The 19,299-nt window shown below is 54.9% G+C and overlaps 2 protein-coding genes across 9 annotated transcripts in view; one reads left to right on the forward strand and one right to left on the reverse strand.

Annotated features, from left to right (window-relative positions):
• Nucleotides 1–16,891, reverse strand: G6PD (glucose-6-phosphate dehydrogenase). Of its 4 annotated transcripts, none has more exons than XM_054470616.2 (13): nucleotides 16,776–16,891; nucleotides 15,338–15,465; nucleotides 4,736–4,773; nucleotides 4,533–4,641; nucleotides 3,768–3,985; nucleotides 2,945–3,103; nucleotides 2,642–2,767; nucleotides 2,183–2,276; nucleotides 1,549–1,735; nucleotides 1,175–1,410; nucleotides 996–1,072; nucleotides 798–890; nucleotides 1–700 (listed from the first exon to the last, which is right to left on the reverse strand). In XM_054470616.2, the coding sequence occupies exons 2-13, from the start codon at nucleotides 15,455–15,457 to the stop codon at nucleotides 610–612; spliced, it is 1,548 nt and encodes a 515-aa protein (XP_054326591.1). In that variant the 5' UTR covers nucleotides 15,458–15,465; nucleotides 16,776–16,891; the 3' UTR covers nucleotides 1–609. The 4 variants fall into 4 exon arrangements, with proteins under 4 accessions (XP_054326591.1, XP_054326590.1, XP_054326588.1 ...); XM_054470615.2 differs by having other exon boundaries at nucleotides 2,945–3,106; nucleotides 16,776–16,889; XM_054470613.2 differs by lacking the exon at nucleotides 16,776–16,891 and adding an exon at nucleotides 16,091–16,327.
• IKBKG (inhibitor of nuclear factor kappa B kinase regulatory subunit gamma) overlaps nucleotides 10,763–19,299 on the forward strand; it is a 23,213-nt gene continuing 14,676 nt past the window's right edge. Inside the window, exon 1 of one of the 5 annotated variants that reach the window (XM_054470619.2) lies at nucleotides 10,763–10,806. Coding sequence is in view for 2 of the 5 variants with exons in the window: in XM_063660032.1 (XP_063516102.1) it covers nucleotides 11,687–11,728 (42 nt within the window). In the remaining 3 variants the exon portion in view is untranslated. Of the gene's footprint in view, nucleotides 10,807–11,620; nucleotides 11,729–16,875; nucleotides 17,070–19,299 lie in introns of those variants that run through there. The other 4 variants (XM_063660032.1, XM_063660033.1, XR_010125345.1 and 1 more) reach the window with 4 other exon arrangements.

Consider the following 19,299-nt stretch of genomic DNA (forward strand, 5'->3'; position numbering starts at 1 on the left):
GGCTGTTTGCGGATTTAATGGCAGGGGATTGAGGTTGGGAGGGATCCCAGCTGCTGCTTCTGCTTTTCTGATAGCAGGGAGGCTGCCTACGGGTGGCACGGGGTGGCCACGGAGTGCAGAGTTGATGGGACAGGGGACATCCAGGGGGCTCGAGATGTTGCTGGTGACGAGGAATGTCAAGTAGCACTGAGGCTGGTGGGCAAGGCCACAGGCAGATTCTCTCATGTGGGTGCTCGCCCCTTTCCTCCCCTTCGTCCCTCCCTCCCACCCTAGGCCCCACTCAGGAGTGAGACCCAGTGGCCAAGAAGCTCTGAGACAGACGAATGGGCGCCCTCCTCCTTCCTTCTGTTGGGCTGGAGTGAGTGGAGGACGTGGCTCAGCTCCTGGGCTCAGGCGGGTCTGGAGGGGCCAGGATGGTCTCGAGTGCTTGGCAGCTGAGGAATGTAGCTGGGCTCGGGTAGTAGCAGCAGCGAGGGGCGGGCCAGGGTGGCCCGAGCCCAGGGCCAGGAATGTGCAGCTGAGGTCAATGGTCCCGGAGTCCTCCCGACTCGGGGTCGGGCAGCGGGAAGGAGGGTGGCCATGGCGGGGGTGGAGGTGGGTGCCCAGGGCTCAGAGCTTGTGGGGGTTCACCCACTTGTAGGTGCCCTCATACTGGAAACCCACTCTCTTCATCAGCTCGTCTGCCTCCGTGGGGCCTCGGCTGGAGAGTGACAGGTGGAGGAGAGGCATGAGGTAGCTCCGCCCTCACCCCGCCCCTGCCCGCTGGGCTCTGCCCCCAGCCCCCACCCTTTCCTCACCTGCCATAAATATAGGGGATGGGCTTGGGCTTCTCCAGCTCAATCTGGTGCAGCAGTGGGGTGAAAATACGCCAGGCCTCACGGAGCTCGTCGCTGAGGGGACATGGTGTGGCTTGGTAGGCTGGTGGCACACAGGGAGGGAGGGCAAAGGCCACCCCATAGCCCACAGGTATGCAGGGGTCGGCAGCTGGGCCTCACCTGCGCACGAAGTGCATCTGGCTCCCGCAGAAGACGTCCAGGATGAGGCGCTCGTAGGCGTCAGGGAGCTTCACGTTCTGTGAGGGAGAGGGTGTCTTGCTGATGCCACTGCCTGCCACCATGCAGTCTCCCGGGCCCAGGCTGCCCACCCTCCACACTGCTTCTTCTCTGTGGGGCACCTTGTATCTGTTGCCGTAGGTCAGGTCCAGCTCCGACTCCTCGGGGTTGAAGAACATGCCCGGCTTCTTGGTCATCATCTTGGTGTACACGGCCTCGTTGGGCTGCACGCGGATCACCAGCTCGTTGCGCTTGCACTGCTGGTGGAAGATGTCGCCGGCCACATCATGGAACTGCAGCCTCACTTCGGCCTTGCGCTCGTTCAGGGCCTTGCCACAGCGCAGGATGAAGGGCACCCCTATGTGGGGAAAGGGCAGCCTCGGCACCAGCTCTCTCGGGGTGTGGACCAGTGCGTGAGTGTCTCAGTGGGCGCTCCAGTGCCCGCACACAGGGCATGCCCAGTTCTGCCTTGCTGGGCCTTGAAGGCATCACCTACCATCCCACCTCTCATTCTCCACATAGAGGACGACGGCTGCAAAAGTGGCGGTGGTGGACCCGCGGGGCACCGTGGGGTCGTCCAGGTACCCTTTGGTGGCCTCGCCCTCTCCATCGGGGTTCCCCACGTACTGGCCCAGGACCACATTGCTGGCCTGCACCTCTGAGATACATTTCAACACCTTGACCTGAGAGAAAGCCAGGGAGAGAATGGGCCCTTTGCGTGTGGAGTTGGGGTGCAGGGATGACTGTGGCCACAGATGCGCAGTCCTCAGGGCAGGAGGAGGCCCCCGCTTGGCTCTGCTCACCCTGCCAGAGGCCCAGCTCAGGGCCCCTCCCTGAGGACCCTCCAGGACCACTCTGGTCCATCTCGAGTCTATTCTGATGAACTAGCTGAGGCCCAGAGAGGCAATGGCCTTCCCTGGTCACATAGTGACTGTCAGGCCTGGGACATGACAACTTGGGCTTCGTGACTGCCAGTCCAGGTCACCTCCGGGAGGCCACGCTGTGCTCAGAGCTGGTGAATTCTCCGGGGTTGAGGACACCTGCTCTGCATGCACACCCCAGCTCAGTGCCTCATCACAGATGGGCCTGCGATGGGGCATGGTCCTGGGGACTGGGGTGCACCCCCCCACCTTCTCATCACGGACGTCATCCGAGTTGGTGGAGGCGGGCTTCTCCATGGCCACCAGACACAGCATCTGCAGTAGGTGGTTCTGCATCACGTCCCTGGGGACAGAAGAGGCCGGAGCTCGCCTTAACTCCCCGCCCTGTTCACCTGGTTCAAGGGCGTGGGGGCCCCAAACAAGGCTTCCTAGTGACAAGCTGCAAGACTCACTTCCTGGTCCCCCTTGTCTTCCAGGTCCCCTTAAATCAAGGAAGAACATGGTGATGCTATCACTGAATCATGAAACCGTGGGGTGCTTGACTGTGTAGGGGTCCAGCCCTTTCCAGCCCAGTCTGACAGCTCAGACACTTAGGTTTTGAACTGCAGGGTGAGGAGGAGCTCCCCCAAGGCAGGGAAGGGCAGCCCTGCAGGGTGACTGGCTCTGCCACCCTCTGCCAGCCTCCCAGGAGAGAGGAAGAGCTCTCACCGGATGATCCCAAATTCATCGAAATAGCCCCCGCGACCCTCAGTGCCAAAGGGCTCCTTGAAGGTGAGGATCACGCAGGCGATGTTGTCCCGGTTCCAGATGGGGCCGAAGATCCTGTTGGCAAATCTGCGGGGAGGGGCAAGGTGGAGGAACTGCCCTTGGGCCTCTGTGGTGCAGGGGCCACATGTGAGGGGTCACCCTTGTCCGAGTTCTGGAGGAATTCGTCCTCGGGGAGGCAGTGGGCCAGGTGAGGCTCCTGAGCACCACCCCCACCCTGGTCCCCCGGCCCGGACTTGGCCCCACCTCAGCACCATGAGGTTCTGCACCATCTCCTTGCCCAGGTAGTGGTCGATGCGGTAGATCTGGTCCTCGCGGAACAGGGAGGAGATGTGGTTGGACAGCCGGTCGGAGCTCTGCAGGTCCCTCCCGAAGGGCTTCTCCACGATGATGCGGTTCCAGCCTCTGCTGGGAGCCCGGAGCTGCGTTACCCCCTTGAACCCCCCTTTGGGGAGTGAGGGTCAGAGCTGCATCATTCAGACACCCTCCCAGGGGAGTAGGGGCCAGAACCTCCTCGCCCCCATGGCCACCTCCCCTGCCTTGCGTTCCCAGGTGACCCTCTGGCTCAACGCCTTCCCACCCTGGGTGCCAGGGTGGCGTTGCTGGCATGCTGCCAGGGGCCCGTTCCCCTCCTGCCTCATGCTGGGTCCCCAGTGGGTCGGAGTGGCCTGAAGGCCTGTAGGGGAGCAGAGGGAAGAGGCGTCCAAGGCATGGCTTCCTCATTGGTTTTGAAAATGAGAAGAGGACCTTTGCTTTACTACCCCTGCATTCAAAACCAGCCAGAGGACAAGAGCCTCTGCCTGGGTTGGGAAACCACCCAGCACGGGCCATGCTGCATTCGCAGAGCAAGGCTGCCACCGTGCGGCCTGGCCAGGCCTTTGGGGAAGCAGAGCGGAAAGGCGGCGAGTGTTTCATGGAGCGATGCTGCCACCTTGTGGTCCCGCTGGGGATGGCCCCGGCGCCATGGATGCTGCCCAGATCCCCGGCCCCGGACACGCTCATCAGAGCGGTGGGAGCACTGCCTGGGCCAGCATGGCAGGTGGGAAGGGAGGGCAACGGCAAGCCTTACATCTGGCTCATGCAGGACTCGTGAATGTTCTTGGTGACGGCCTCGTAGACGGTGGGGGGCAAGGCCAGGTAGAAGAGGCGGTTGGCCTGTGACCCCAGGTGGAGGGCATTCATGTGGCTGTTGAGGCGCTGGTAGGAGGCTGCATCATCGTACTGGCCAGCCACATAGGAGTTGCGGGCAAAGAAGTCCTCCAGCTTGAGCTTCTCCTCTGGGTTGGCCTGGGAGACATGGACAGACAGACACGCAGACAGACGTCGGCCCCTCTCTTGGAGTCCGTGTGTGTTCTGCCCCAGGGGAGTGGAGGGTCTTCCCTGGAGGCCCAGGGAGGGTGCCCTCAGAAGTCAGTGTCCCGGTCCCACACTGGGTTCAGCCCCATCTCTGCAGCTCTGCACATCCAGAGGGAGGGAGGCCAAAGCAGGCAGCACAGACACTGCCCCAGGCTGGGACCCCTGTACCTTATGACAGAGGCCAGATTTCAGGATATTTTGACCTGGGAGAAATACACTGGAGAAAGCTCTCTCTCCAAAATTATGACACCCAACTATGATTGGCGGAGAAAACGCAGCAGAGCACAGCAGGATGGGACCCGTGAGTCCTGGTCACAGGGGGCTGGTAATGGGGATCTCAAGGAAATAGGAGAGCGGGCGGGGCAGGAGGGGAGGAGAGCATCCCGGGATAGGATGGGGGGAGGTCCCCGAAGCTGGCCACGCTGGGGGCTGGTAGAGAGGGCAGAACCAGGCTGGAGGAGGCCCTGACGCCACCCACCTTGAAGAAGGGCTCACTCTGTTTGCGGATGTCAGCCACTGTGAGGCGGGAGCGGGCATAGCCCACGATGAAGGTGTTTTCGGGCAGAAGGCCATCCCGGAACAGCCACCTGAGGGCAGGGCACAGCCGTAACCAGTGCGGGCAGGGCAGGACCAGGCCTGTCCCTGGCGGGAGGTCACAGGGGCAGTGGGGGACACACTTACCAGATGGTGGGGTAGATCTTCTTCTTGGCCAGGTCACCCTGTGGCAGAGGGAACACGTGTGTGGTTAGAAGTGGCTGGGGACACGATCTACATACATCATCCTCCACCCTTGGTGATCCGGGCACTACTCAGGATCACTACTGGGCCACAAGCATGTCTGTCTTGCCTGATATACAGACAGAAGAGCCCCGAGATTCAAGCCTGTGCCAGCCTTCCATCCCTGACCCAGAAGACATAAACGCATCTCCTGCATTCTAGAAGAAAACCTGAAAATTCAATTCAGTAGAACCAAGGGACGACAGAAGTACCATGTAGTCAAATTTGTGAGATGTGACCTCAAGTGCTTACATTAGCAAAAAAGAGTGGCTCAAAAATAAGGAGCTAAGCATTCTGCTTAAGAAGTGAGAAAAAGGGCCAGATGCGGTGGCTCACACCTATAATCCCAGCACTTTGGGAGGCTGAGGCGGGCAGATCACCTGAAGTCAGGAGTTCAAGACCAGCCAATGTGGCAAAACCCCATCTCTATTAAAAATACAAAAATTAGCCGGGTGTGGTGGCGGGCACCTGTAATCCCAGTTACTCAGGAGGCTGAGGCAGGAGAATCACTTGAATCCGGGAGGCAGAGGTTGCAGTGAGCCGAGATCGTGCCACTGCACTCCAGCCTGGGTGGGTGACAAGAGTGAGACTCCATCTCCAAAAAAATAAAAAATAAAAATAAATAAATAAAAATTGAGAAAAAGGATAGAACTGCAAGCCAAATTACCAGGAAGGAAATAGGAAATAATGACAAGTAAAATTAATAAAATGAAAAGCTAACCCAAAGAAAAGATGAATAAAGCCGGAAGTTGGTGTTTGAAGAAGACAAATAGAAACAGACAACTCCCTGGCACGGTTGCTTTTTTAAAAGGGCAGAGGCCGGGCGCAGTGGCTCACTCCTGTAATCCCAGCACTTTGGGAGGCCGAGGCAGATGGATCAAGAGGTCAGGAGATCGAGACCATCCTGGCTGACACGGTGAAACCTCGCCTCTACCAAAAATACAAAAAATTAGCCAGGCGTGGTGGCAGGTGCCTACAGTCCCAGCTACTCGGGAGGCTGAGGCAGGAGAATGGCGTGAACCCGGGAGGTGGAGCTTGCAGTGAGCAGAGATGGCAACACTGCTCCAGCCTGGGTGACAGAGCAAGACTCCATCTCCGGAAAAAAAAAAGAAAAGAAAAAATAAATAAATAAAAGGGCATAAATAACTGGAACAATCGGATAAAACCCCAGACAGGAAACAAGAGAGGGTTTTATGAACTTTATTCCATGTCTGACAACCTAGATGAGACGGACAAATTTCTAGAAAAATCCAACCTACTAAAACAGAGCAATGGAGCTGGGCACGGTGGCTCATGCCTGTAATCCCAGCACTTTGTGAGGCCAAGGCAGATCACCTGAGGTCAGGAGTTCGAGACCAGCCTCGCCAACTGGCAAAACCCCGTCTCTACTAAAATAGAAAAATTAGCCAGGTGTGGTGGCTAACAATCCCTGTAATAAATAAAGCCTGTAATCCCAGCTACTTGGGAGGCTGAGGTAGGAGAATTGCTTGAAACCCAGAGGTGGAGGTTGCAGTGAGCCGAGATCACACCACTGCACTCCAGCCTGGGCAACAGAGCGAGACTCCATAAGAAAACAAACAGGCTGGGCGTGGTGGCTCATACCTGTAATCCCAGCACTTTAGGAGGCTGAGGCAGGCGGATCATGAGGTCAAGAGATTGAGACCATCCTGGCAAACATGGTGAAACCCCATCTCTACTAAAAATACAGAAGTTAGCTGGGCATGGTGGCACATGCCTGTAATCCCAGCTACTCGGGAGGCTGAGGTAGGAGAATCACTTGAACCCGGGAGGTGGAGGTTGCAGTAAGCCAAGATTGCACCATTGCACCCCAGCCTGGGCAACAAGAGTGAAACTCCGTCTCAAAAAACAAAAAACAAAAAAACAACTAAACAGCTGGACGCGGTGGCTCAAGCCTATAATCCCAGCACTTTGGAAGGCTGAGGTGGATGGATTACCTGAGTTCGGGAGTTCAAGACCAGCCTGACCAACATGGAGAAACCCTGTTTCTACTAAAAATACAAAATTGGCTGGGCATGATGGCCCAAGCCTGTAATCCCAGCTACTCAGGAGGCTGAGGCAGGAGAATCGCTTGAACCTGGGAGGCGGAGGTTGCAGTGAGCCAAGATCAAGCCATTGCACTCCAGCCTGGGCTACAAGAGCGAAACTCCGTCTCAAACAAACAAAAAACAGAGCAATCGACCTGAGAGGGGACAATGGCCACAAATCTTCCTACAGAAACAACCCCCTGGCATAGAGAGTGTTGCCAGTGGGTTCTACCAAAATGCAAGCATAAGAGAATTCCAGCCTGAAGCAAACTCTTCCTGCAGAAGGAAGAAAGGGGAACACTTCCCAAGCCACCTTACGGGGCCTACAGAGCCTTGGTACGGAAACCTGATGAGAAAGGCACATGGGAAAACCCATACGCCTCATTCACACACACACGCAGACGCAGAAATCCCACACGAAATACCAGCAGGCCGGGCACAGCTCACACACCCCAGCACTTTGGGAAACCAAGGTGGGAGGACGATTGCTTGAAATCAGGTTTTTTTTTTTTTTTTTTTAAAGACATGGTCTCACTCTGTCACCTAGGCTGGAGTGCAGTGGCATGATCTCAGTTCACTGCAACCTCTGCCTCTGGGCTCAAGCAATCCTCCCACCTCAGCCTCTGGAATAGCTGGGACTACAGGTACATGCCAACACACCCAGCTATTTTTTTTGTAGAGACAGCGTTTCCCCATGTTGTCCAGGCTGGTCTTGAACTCTTGGGCTCAAGTGATCTGCCCGCCTCAGCCTCCCAAAGTGTTGGGATTACAGGCGTGAGCCACGGCGACCCACTGACCCTGTCTCTTTAAAAAAAGAAAGAAAACATCAGCAAACCAATTCCTGCAATGTTAAAAACAGTAACACATCAGAACCAAGTTGGGTTTATTCTGTAAATAAAAAGTTGGTTTGATATTAACATAGAAAAAAAATCAATCATTGAAATTCATCATATTAAGAGATTAAAAAAAAAACTCTAAGAACTCTCTGCCTACTGCTATGTTTTGATTTTTTAAATCTAGCAATGTTGCTCAACCCAACAGATGTAGATAAAGTGTTTCAGAAATTACCTATTCATGATAAAACTCTTAGCAGAGGAGGAATACAAGGGAACTTCATTAACTTGATAAAGGGCATCTATAAAACACCATTCTGGCTGGGCGTAGTGGCTCAAGCCTGTAATCCCAGCACTTTGGGAGGCCGAGGTGGGGGATCGCTTGAGGTCAGGAGTTTGAGACCAGCCTGACCAACATGGTGAAATCCCATTTCTACTAAAAATACAAAACTTAGCTGAGCGTGGTGGTGTATGCCTGTAATCCCAGCTATTCAGGAGGCTGAGGCAGGAGAATCGCTTGAACCAGGAGGCAGACTGGAGTGAGCCGAGATCACACCACTGTAGCCTGAGCAACAGAGCTAGACTTCGTCTCAAAAAAAACAAAACAAAACAAAAAAAACAACAACCAAAAAACAAAGAACAAAAAAATCCCCAAACCATCATCCTTACAAATACTAAAAACATCACACTTACAGGAAATGTTGAAATATTAATAATTCCTTTAAGCAATCAGGAACAAGAAAAGTGCAGTAAGGCAAGAAAATGAAAACAGCTAAGGTTGAGCTGTGAGGTGGTGTGGGTGCTCCCCGACAGTCTGCAAGCCTCTGATCAAGTGAAACACACACCTATCATGTGACCCAGCCGTTCCATCCCAAGAGAAATGAAAGCACAAGTCCACACAAAGACCTGCACACGAATGGTCACAGCAGCCTTAGTTCATAGCGGCCCCAAATTGGAGACAAGTCAAACACTTGAATTAACATGTGACCCGGCAAACTATGCATTCATACAACGGATACTACTCAGCAACACCGGGAAATCTCAGCATCAGAGATGCAACCCATTGTGACAGAAATCAGATCAGTGGTTGCCTGGAGCAGGGGCAGACTGGCTGGGAATGGGTACCCAGGAACTTTCTGGGGAGATGACAATGGCCTTTATTGTGATGAGGGTGTACAGCCAATTGTACAGTTAAGATTTGCGCACCAACGAAAGACGGCGAGAAAACCAACGATGGAGAGGAGGGTGGGGAGTGGGTCAGAAATGACCCTTTGGGGGCCAGTGACTGTGAGGGCCCCAGGTGAGGGGGCTTCCTGGGTGCAGAGCATATTCTGTTCCTTGATCTAGGAGCAGTTTCTGTGGCTGTGCTGAGTTTGTGAAAAGTCATCAACAAGCTAGACCTGCACCATCCGTGTTCTTCATGACATATATTTCTTTTCTTTTTTTTTGAGACGGAGTCTCACTCTGTCGGCCAGGCTGGAGTGCAGTGGCGTGATCTTGGCTCACTGAAATCTCCACCTCCCAGGTTCAAGCCATTCCCCTGCCTCAGCCTCCTGAGTAGCTGGAACTCCAGGCACCTGCCACCACGCCCTGCTAATTTTTGTATTTTTACTAGAGATGGGGTTTCGTCATGTTGGCCAGGCTGGCCTCAAACTCCTGACCTTGTGATCCACCTGCCGTGGCCTCCCAAAGTGTTGGGATTACAGGCGTGAGCCACCGTGCCCGGCCCACGACATATATTTCAACAAAACATGGTAAAAACTAATAGTCTGGGCGTGGTGGCTCACGCCTGTAATCCCAGCACTTTGGGAGGCTGAGGAGGGTGGATCACCTGAGGTCAGGAGTTCGAGACCAGCCTGGCAAACATGGTGAAACCCCATCTCTACTAAAACTACAGGCCAGGCGCAGTGGCTCATGCCTGTAATCCCAGCACTTCCGGAGGTTGAGGCGGGTGGATCACGAGGTCAGGAGATTGAGACCATCCTGGCCAACATGATGAGACCCCGTTTCTACTAAAATACAAAAAATTAGCCGGATGTGGTGGTGCATGCCTGTAGTCCCAGCTACTCGGGAGGCTGAGGCAGGGGAATTGCTTGAACCTCGCAGGTGGAGACTGCAGTGAACCAACATCGTGCCACTGTACTCCAGCCTGGTGAAAGAGCAAGACTCTATCTCAAAAAAAAAACAAAAAACAAAAATTAGCTGGGTGTGGTGGCAGGCACCTGGAATCCCAGCTACTCAGGAGGCTGAGGCAGGAGAATCGCTTGAATCCAGGAGACAGAGGTTGCAGTGAGCCAAGATCGCGCCACCAAACTCCAGCCTGGGTGACAGCAAGACTCCATCTCACGAAAAAAAAAAAAAAACACATGCTCTTCGAAGCAATCAGGCACTGCAACCATGGATGGGTCCATTTCTACAAACCATTACAGAATGGGGGCCATGCCACCAGGTCAAATGCCCTCACCCAGAGCCAGGCAGTTAGGAAGCCACCAGAGGGCTTCCAGGAGGGAAACTGCTATAGTGTGGGTGCCTTGTGTGCTTGCGCTCTTCAGGGGCCCTGCTCCACTTGTGACGCTCCTCAGGTGAGCTCAGTGCCAGGACTACAGCCACACGGACCTCTCACTGCTGCATCCTTCAAAGTCCAGCAGACAACCCCTCACCCTGGGGTAGGAGCTCCTCCACTCAGCTCCTCACAGCACCCCGCCATCAGTGGGGCTGGGGAGGGGAACATTGCCCATGTCACATCAACTCACGGCTGGCCCCACACACAGAAAGGGCCAGCTTGCTGGGAACTAACTGGACCCTGAAATAAACGGTAAGAACCACAGCCTGCAAATACCTCTAAGCCTCACTCAAAGCAGGTCATGTTTGCTCATGACCAAATTCCGGAAGACTGGGAGGCATCGGGACAGACTCCAGAAAGGCACTGGTGGCAGGGGACTGGTCTGCTGAGTCACAGCAGCCCCATGCTCCAGGCCGTTTGTTCCTGCTGCTCCCTTTGGGATTAACTAGAGACTGAACCGGCTCACCTTGTTTCAGCTCAGCCCCTGCAACCGACCGTCTGCTGGGCTCCAAGTCATCTGAGAGGCGAGGTGAGGTAAGATGGAGGACAGTAGGGGTGGGGTAAGGCAGGCCGCTCTCTCCCATGGTGACAGGGAGCTAAGCTAAGCTGAGCTGAGCCGGACTGAGCTGCTCTCCTCAGGACTCAGGGGTAGCCCTGCCCTCCCAGCTGGCTGCGACGCTCTAGTGGGACTTTCTGGAGGAACAAACATGGGAAGACATCGGGAAACCTGACAGCTTGGTCAAGAGTCTACTCACGCCATGTGGGTGGGGGCAATTCAAGGGGTCCTTAGTGAAAAGCAGTTGGGAGCTTCTCATCTTCCCCACACCCTCCTCTGTCCTGAGGACCACAGGAGGGGAGGGATCTGCCCAAGAACACAAGGTGACTTAGTAGAAGCAGGGCATGATGAAGATCTCTAGCCACCAACATCTGGCTAAGCCAGGGCAAAGGGACCTGGGCCACGACCTGTCTGTTTTATAAACCCAAATCGCTGCAGCCCTTGTCTTGGCATGAGGGTTTCATGGTAGAGCGCGATGCCTGCTGGGGGGCCAGCGGGGGTGGGCCATCCCATCCCCAAGGCTCACTGGGGTCAAGGACCTGCCCAGACTCCCTGGGTGGAGCCCTGGGCCTTGGCAGGGGCCCAGCTGGTTCCTGGCCACTGGGGCCAGAGAACCTGGGGGCTGCTGAGTTAGTTCAGCTGAAAAACCAACAAAAGGGCCTCCCTGCTATACCCGGGGGCTCATGAGTCACCGGGGCTTTGGGGGAGTGCCAACATCATCATGACACAGCAAGAATCTTATCAGACCAATGGGGAAGTCAGCCCAGAAATGTTCCGAGGAAAGGGGGGGCGGGGGCCGCTGGGTCATCCCTCACACAGGCCCATCATTGGGATGCGTCCTGAACGCCCATCAAGCCCATGGCCCTTGTGATCCAGGTGGGGAAACTAAGGCCCAGAGAGGTGAGGACCCCGCAGACTATCAATCCCAGTCTCTTCCCCTCACTCCCTGTGAAGCTCTCCAGCCTCATCGAGGTCCCATCAGGTGGGGAAACATGCTGTTCCAGGCACACACTGGTCTACAAGGCCAGAGCTTTCTGGAACGGGGCAGTAAGTACCTCGGCTCCCTTTCTGGTAGGGGTGGGAGTCCTGAGAAGGCGGGAAGTGGCCCACTTGGTAACTCTGAGGTGCCATCAGGGCCCCCAGGAAGGAAACTGGGTATGTGGGCAAGTGTGAGGTAAGCTGGCTAGGGAGGAGGAAGGGACAGAGGAAGGCCACGTGGGTCCAGCCTGCCCCAGGGTGTCCTGCTTGCCCAGGCTGTGGGTCTGCCAGCCACTTGCCTGCTTTCAGTTTCTAGGTCATGCCGAGCTTGTTCCCAACTCGGGGCTCCGGGCATTTGCTCTTCCTTCTGTGTTTGTGCTCTCCAGGCCCACTTTGTGGGATCTATGTGCTCTGGGGGACTGGGGACACAGGGCCCATGTGTATCTTCTGAAACATACGTCAGCCTGAGCTCTTGCTGGTCTGCTTACTTGCTGTGGTTCCCTGGCCACAATAGCACATAGGTCCCCTGAGGAGGGCAGGGGACTGGCTGCTGGGGCCCAGAAGTACCCAATTGCTGTCTGCTTAATGAATGGAGAACGGGCTGCTTTCCTGGAACAGCAGATTCTAGGATCGCGTGCCCTCAAGTGCCACCCTGCCTACCTCCCGCACCAAGTGAGGCATCAGGCGTGGAAGGAGCCTGGGAGCCAGAGCTGTTCCAGGTGCTGCCTGAGCACGCCACCTCCCATCTCCCCCTCCAGCAGGACGAGGAAAAAACAAACCACGAGGCTCTTCAGAGAGAGGACCCCTTGTCCCCTACCCACAGTGCTGGAGCTGGCACTTCCTATTTCTGCTTTGAAAGCCTCAGGTTGTCTCTCTCAGAACAGAGGAGAGCAAAGGGGAACCCCACTGATTTCAACAAAACAAAGTTGCCCAACCCCAAGCTGGCCACAGGCAAAGGCAGTAAAATGACACAATCAGCTTGGAAAAGCCTAAGGACCCCGGGCCCTCGTTTCAAAAGCTGTCATTTGCTACACGAAATGCTGAGGTTCAGGAAAAGGAAAACACTTGCTCCAAGTCACACAGCAAGCTTGGATGCTCTCAATGAGGTGTCTAATAAGAGCTGAAGGCCAGGAGTCATAAGCCATCATTGTGATCTGGGTTGCTCTGTTGCAGTGCCTTGTGACAGCATGGGGTGGGGATGGAGAAAGCAACCTCAGTTACCTTCTCCTCCAGTCTGCTTCTTGGACTAAGGGCTTAACGGTCAGAGTCCTGGCTGTTAAGGCTTGTGGCCGATACACGTATGGCTCTTTTTATTTTTATTTTTTTGAGATGGAGTCTCACTCACTCTGTCGCCCAGGATGGAGTACAATGGTGCCATCTCGGCTCACTGCAACCTCCACCTCCTGGGTTCAAGCGATTTTCCTGCCTCAGCCTCCCAAGTAGCTGGGATTACAGATGGGTGCCACCACACCTAACTAATTTTTGTTATTTTTCTTTCTTTTTTTTTGAGATGGAGTTTCACTCTGTCACCCAGGCTGGAATGCAGTGTTGCGATCTCTGCTCACTGCAAGCTCCGCCTCCCGAGTTCACGCCTTTCTCCTGTCTCAGCCTCCTGAGTAGCTGGACTACAGGCGCCCACCACCAGGCCTGGCTAATTTTTTGTTTATTTAGTAGAGACGGGATTTCACCATGTTAGCCAGGATGGTCTCAATCTCCTGACCTCGTGATCCACCCGCTTCAGCCTCCCAAAGTGCTGGGATTACAGGCGTGAGCCACTGCGCCCGGCCTTTTTGTTTTGTTTTGTTTTGAGACAGAGTCTCGCTCTGTCGCCAGGCTAGAGTGCAGTGGTGCGATCTCAGCTCACTGCAACCTCTGACTCCCTGATTCAAGCAATTCTACTGCCTCAGTCTACTGACTAGCTGGGACTACAGGCACGCACCACCACGCCCAGCTAATTTTTGTATTTTTAGTAGAGACGGGGTTTCACCATGTTGGCCAGGATGGTCTCAAACTCCTGACCTCAGGTGATCCACCTGCCTCGGCCTCCCAAAGTGCTGGGATTACAGGCGTGAGCCACCACGCCCGGCCAGGTATGGCTCTTCTGAGGGGACCAGGCTGGGGCTGGGGCTGAGGCCAAGCCCAATCTACTGTGGGCTCCACCTGGTACCTCTCCTGGGTCTCAGGCTTATGGGGAGTCAGAGGACAATGGCCCCTCCTTACTCTGCCACTGGCAGAGCCCTTCTCCCTCGGCTGCCTCCTCATTCCTTTTTGGCTCTCCTTTTCTAAATTCTGATCAGAAGTACAAAGGTGTCAAGGAGTAGGTTTGGCAAAGTGTGACAGCGCGTTGTTCTATGTGAACAAAGAACCACTGAGCTCACCCAGCACTGACGGGCGCACGATGTGGAAGAGCTAACTAGTTTTGATAGAGCTCCTGCTCAAGGTTACAAGGTAAGTTAATGGCAAAGATGGTCATACAGTAGTGAGCAGAGAGATTCTTGAGTGCATCCAGGGTTAAAAGTGAAAACTGAGACCACGTGTAATTTGAGATGAAGCCCTTGTTCCACTAGCCCCTGCACAGTCTCACTGCCCCATGGGACACAGGGGAGGGTGCTCTAGTCTGGGGCGATGGCTGTCCTAGGACCACCCCTCCCTCCCCTCCCATGGAAATCCTCATGCTATACTATTCTTTGGTCTTTCCTATGAGTGCAGAATGGCGGTTCTACAAGCTGGACAATTGGGGCCAGGTGGTGTGAGGCAGAGCTCCTTGGTAGGCTTTCGAAATTGAGGCAAAGAGACAGTGTTCAAAGAAAAGCTAAGTGTTTGTATCGACGGAACTTGAAGTGTTAGTGAAGAGGCAGAGATCAGGCCTCAGATCCTGCCTTTGGAACTCATTTGTTAAAGCATGAACAGGTTTGAAAAAACCACAGAATGAATAGCATTCCCTGTTTTCCCCAAGAAGTCCATCTAGACAGTCCCTAAAGAGCCTGCAACTCCAGGACTAAGGGCTACATTCAGTGGCTAGGCACAGGGTTCAGAAATGTCCTGCGGCCGGGCGCGGTGGCTCACGCCTGTCATCCCAGCACTTTGGGAGGCCGAGGCGGGCGGATCACTTGAGGTCAGGAGTTTGAGACCAGCCTGGCTAACATGGTGAAACCCCGTCTCTACTAACAATACAAAAATTAGCCGGGTGTGGTGGTGCATGCCTGTAATCTCGGCTACTTGGGGGTCCGAGGCAGGAGAATCGCTTGAACCCAGGAGGCCGAGGTTGCAGTGAGCCAAGATCGCGCCACTGCAGCCCATCCTGGGCGACCAGAGCAAAACTCCATCTCCAAAAAAAAAAAAAAAAAGAAATGTTTTGCAAGTGCATATGCACATCAGGTAGAGCTGGGATGATCCTGGCGCACTAGCAGGAGCGGGAGGAGGAGCTCAACTTAGCAGAGCCTGTGTGGCCCTGCAACAATTAGTTGGAAAAGCTGAGGCATGGAGCAGGCACTTCCTGGCTTTTAAGATTGGGGCCTGGGAGATACTCACCGATGCACCCATGATGATGAATATGTGTGTATCCGACTGATGGAAGGCATCGCCCTGGAACAGCTCTTCCCGCAGGATCCCACACACCTGGGTCCGGCTCAGGGCCACCTGCTCTGCCATGACGCTGTCTGGTGGAAGAAAGGCTGGTTAACAAGGCAGAAGAACAGGAGAGCATTGAGAAGTTAGCCCCTTTCTTGAGAGTTTCTCTGGGGTCTCACACCGGGGTGACACCTGATTACCCAAATCACTCCTTGTGAACGGCTGGGCGTTGGGGAGTGGTTGATGCGTTAGAAACTGCTGGCTCTGGGCTCCAGCCACTCTCTCCTAGGCAGCCTTCATTCAGGGTGTACATTACAAAATTACCCAAAGCATTGGTGGATTCCGACTAGAGCATCAATTCTGGACAACCGAGTAAAATCCTTGTGAGGCATGGAACTCCGTGCCCAGGACCATCTCATTCCCGACTGTAGCGGGAACTCCACAATGACCTGGAGCATGGGAGATGGTGCAGATGTTGGAGTTCAGCTCCAGCCCTCCCCTTGCCAAGCTGGGTGACCCCGGTCGGCAAGTCCCCTTCGCTCTCGGGGTCTCAGGGGCTCAAGAGAGGAGATGCGGGGTATAAAGGGATTGGTTAAGACCCTCTCGATTCTGCTCGGTTCTCAAGCACAACAAACAGCGTGTATTTTACCGCCGCGCGGCGCAGCGCGGGGCAGTACGCTCCTCCGCCTGCGCGGCGCCCGCCCGCTTGATTACCTGCGTTTCGTCGTCGCCGCCCTCCGCGCTCGCAGCCCCGAAGTGTACGGCCGTTTCCGGGGACTGAGCCCCGCCAGCCCATTTAATCGGCGGGGGCGGGGGCGGGGGCGGGCGCCTGGGCTGAGCGGACCCGCCTCAGGCGAGGCGTGCGGGGCGGGGCCTCGGCCACCACCCCTCGTGCGGGCGGGGCAGGGCGAGGGCAGGTGCGCGCGCATCCCAGGCCAGCCCCCGCCTCTCGGGCACCTGCGCTGTAGGCCGGCCCGTCGGCTGCCTGCCATACCCGCTGCCGCTGCTCCGCATCCCCAATTCCGGCGGGCACGGGTGCAGCTCCGCGTAGTGCTCCCGCATCCCCATCGCCGTCCCGGCCCCGCCCCTACTGTCCGATTTCCCCGCCTGCCCCGGCGGCCTCGCGCGCTCGCGGAGGGCTCCACTTCCGCCGGCAGCGTGGCCACGCCTCCTCTGGGCTGTCCCTCGGCTCCTGGGCGGGGCCTTCTGCCGCGCCACTCCCCCGGGAACCCGCGCCTGTTCGCGGGTCAAGCCGGCCCTATTGGGCAGTCTCTTCTTGATTCCTCCCCCGGAGAGGGCGGGGCGGCCGAGCGCCCCGAGGCTAGACGCCGCCGTCCGAGAGACGAGGGGGCGTATAGGCCGTGACGCCCTGCAAAGTGGCCGGCGTGCTTATCATTACCGAGCTTCCGCGGGCCTGCAGAGCCTGCCAGACTCAGACTTCTCTCCGGAGCGAGATGCGGCCCTACCGCGGCCTCGCACTTCTCGCCGGCTTCCCGTGTTCCCGGGGCGGGGCTTGTGTGTTTTTACTTCCGGATCCCACAGCTATGACACCGGAAGCCGGAAGCGGGGATTTCGATAGCGGAGTAGGGAAGGGCGACCGCGAAACTGGGATTTTCTGGGAGCACCGGGGGCCTACCAGCGTTCACAGTCCGCGGCTCCCACCCTTCTCACGTCTGACGGACTCTGCTGACAGGTGTGGTCCTTTTCCCCAAAGACAGGGTTCCATCGGTGGGCGTTCCGCCGCCTCCGAGACTTCCCCCGGACGTTCAGGCTCCCCGCTCTTTTTTGGGCCCCAGCCCGTTCCTGCTGCGCGCTTCTGGAGCACTGGCCAAGGCGGGCCGATTCATGACCCAGGTTACTTGGGCGGCGAGCTGGACTGTTTCCACTCCTCCCTCCTCCTCCACTGCGGGGTCTGACCCTACTCCTTGTGCGAGGACTACTCTAGTTCAGAGACATTTTCTGTTCACCAAACTTGATTGCGCTCTATCGAGGTCGTTAAATTCTTCGAAAATGCCTCACATATAGTTTGGCAGCTAGGTATCTGATCTCATATGCCTGTTTGCTCGTTTTGCAAGACAACATCTGCCTATCCTCATACCGTTTCTGTGATCTGAGCATGAATGCGCTGTCCTGGCACATGAGAGGAATAGTCACTATAGCTGGAGCAGAGTGAGAGAGGGGAGCACAGTTGGAGAGGAAGGGATGGGGAACCCGATGGTACACGGCCTTGTAGGCCGTTGTAGGGAGATTGGCTTTTACACAGAAGGCAACGGGGAGCCATGGTAGGGTTCTCAGTAGAGGAGGAATGTGATCGGAATTACGTCTTACACTGATCGTTCTCCCAGTGGTGGGGAGAACAGACCATAGTGGGCAAAGGTAAAAGAAGGGCGACCTGTTAAGAGGTAATTGCAGTAATCCAGCTCAGAGACAGTGCTTTGAGCATTTTATTATTGGAAATTTCAAAAATGTACAAAAGTAGAAAAAGTAGTATAGTAAATCTTTTTAGTTTGTTTTTGAGAGATGGAGTCTCGCTCTGTCGCCCAGGCTGGAGTGCAATGGCACGATCTCAGCTCACTCTAACCTCCTCCTGGGTTCAAGCGATTCTCCTGCCTCAGCTTCCCAGGTAGCTGGGACTGCAGGCGTGCGCCACTATGCCCAGCTAATTTTTGTATTTTTAGTAGAGACAGAGTTTCACTATATGTTGGCCAGCCTGGTCTTGAACTCCTGACCTCAGGTGATCTGCCTGCCTCAGCCTCCCAAAGTGCTGGGATTACAGGTGTGAGCCACTGCGCTCGGCCAGTATGGTAAATCTTACATTCACAGCTACCAGCTTCAACAATTGAAGGTATCAACTTGTGACTAATTTTGTTTATATCCCTTGCAATCCTCTCCCATTATTATTTTATTTCTTTTTCTTTCTTTCTTTCTTTTTTTTTGAGACAAAATCTCACTCTGTCACCAGGCTGGAGTGCAGTGGTGTGATCTCCACCCACTGCAACTTCTGCCACCTGGGTTCAAGCGATTCTCCTGCCTCAGCCTCCCGCGTAGCTGGGACTACAGGTGTGCACCACCACACCCAGCTAATTTTTGTATTTTTGGTAGAGATGGGGTTTCATCATGTTGGCCAGGATGGTCTTGATCTCTTGACCTTGTCATCCGCCCGCCTTGGCCTCCCAAAGTGCTGGGATTACAGGCATGAGCCACCGCGCCCGGCCTCTTTTTTTTTTTTTTTGAGACCCAGTCTCACTCTGTCACCCAGGCTGGAGTGCAGTGGCATGATCTTGGCTCACTGCAACCTCCATCTTCCAGGTTCAAGCGATTCTCCTGCCTCAGCTTCCCAAGTAGCTGGGATTACAGACATGCACCATCACTCCCAGCTATTTTTTTTTTTTTTTTGTATTTTTAGTAAATACAGGGTTTTGTCATGTTGGCCAGTCTGGTCTCGAACTCCTGACCTCAAGTGATCCACCTGCCATGACCTCCCAAAGTGCTGGGATTACAGGTGTGAACCACCATGCCTGGCCACCATTATTATTTTCAGTAACAGCTTGAGATATCATTAGCAAGTCACACAGTTCATCCGTTTAAAGTGTACAATTCAATGGTTTGTTGTATGTATATTCACAGAACATTTTCATCACCCCTCAAAGAAACCCCATACTCTTTAGATCAGCTTATCTTCCCCCCAGCCCTAAGTGGCTCTCCCCAGCAACCTTTAATCCACTTTATGTCTCTGTGGATTTGCCTGTTGTAGACATCTCATATAAATAGAATCATACAATGTTTAATATTTTGTGACTTGTTTATTTCTCTTAGCATATTTGCAAGATTTGTTCATGTTATAACATGTGGATGTACTAGATTTTGTTTATTCATAGTTGATGGACATTTGGGTTGTTTCCGCTCTTTGGCTGCTATGAGTA

This window comes from Pongo pygmaeus, chromosome X (genome assembly GCF_028885625.2).
Source record: "Pongo pygmaeus isolate AG05252 chromosome X, NHGRI_mPonPyg2-v2.0_pri, whole genome shotgun sequence".
Taxonomy (NCBI): Eukaryota; Metazoa; Chordata; class Mammalia; order Primates; family Hominidae; genus Pongo; species Pongo pygmaeus.

Bases quoted from the DNA above. Each gene is read 5' to 3' on its own strand.
- G6PD (XM_054470612.2), bottom strand. From the start codon at position 16,172: ATGGGCTGGCGGGGCTCAGTCCCCGGAAACGGCCGTACACTTCGGGGC. The intron at 15,466-16,090 runs GTAATCAAGCGG...TTCTTCCACCAG, and splicing joins GCGGCGACGACGAAACGCAG to ACAGCGTCATGGCAGAGCAG. The intron at 4,774-15,337 runs GTGAGTATCTCC...CCTCTGCCACAG, and splicing joins TCATCATCATGGGTGCATCG to GGTGACCTGGCCAAGAAGAA.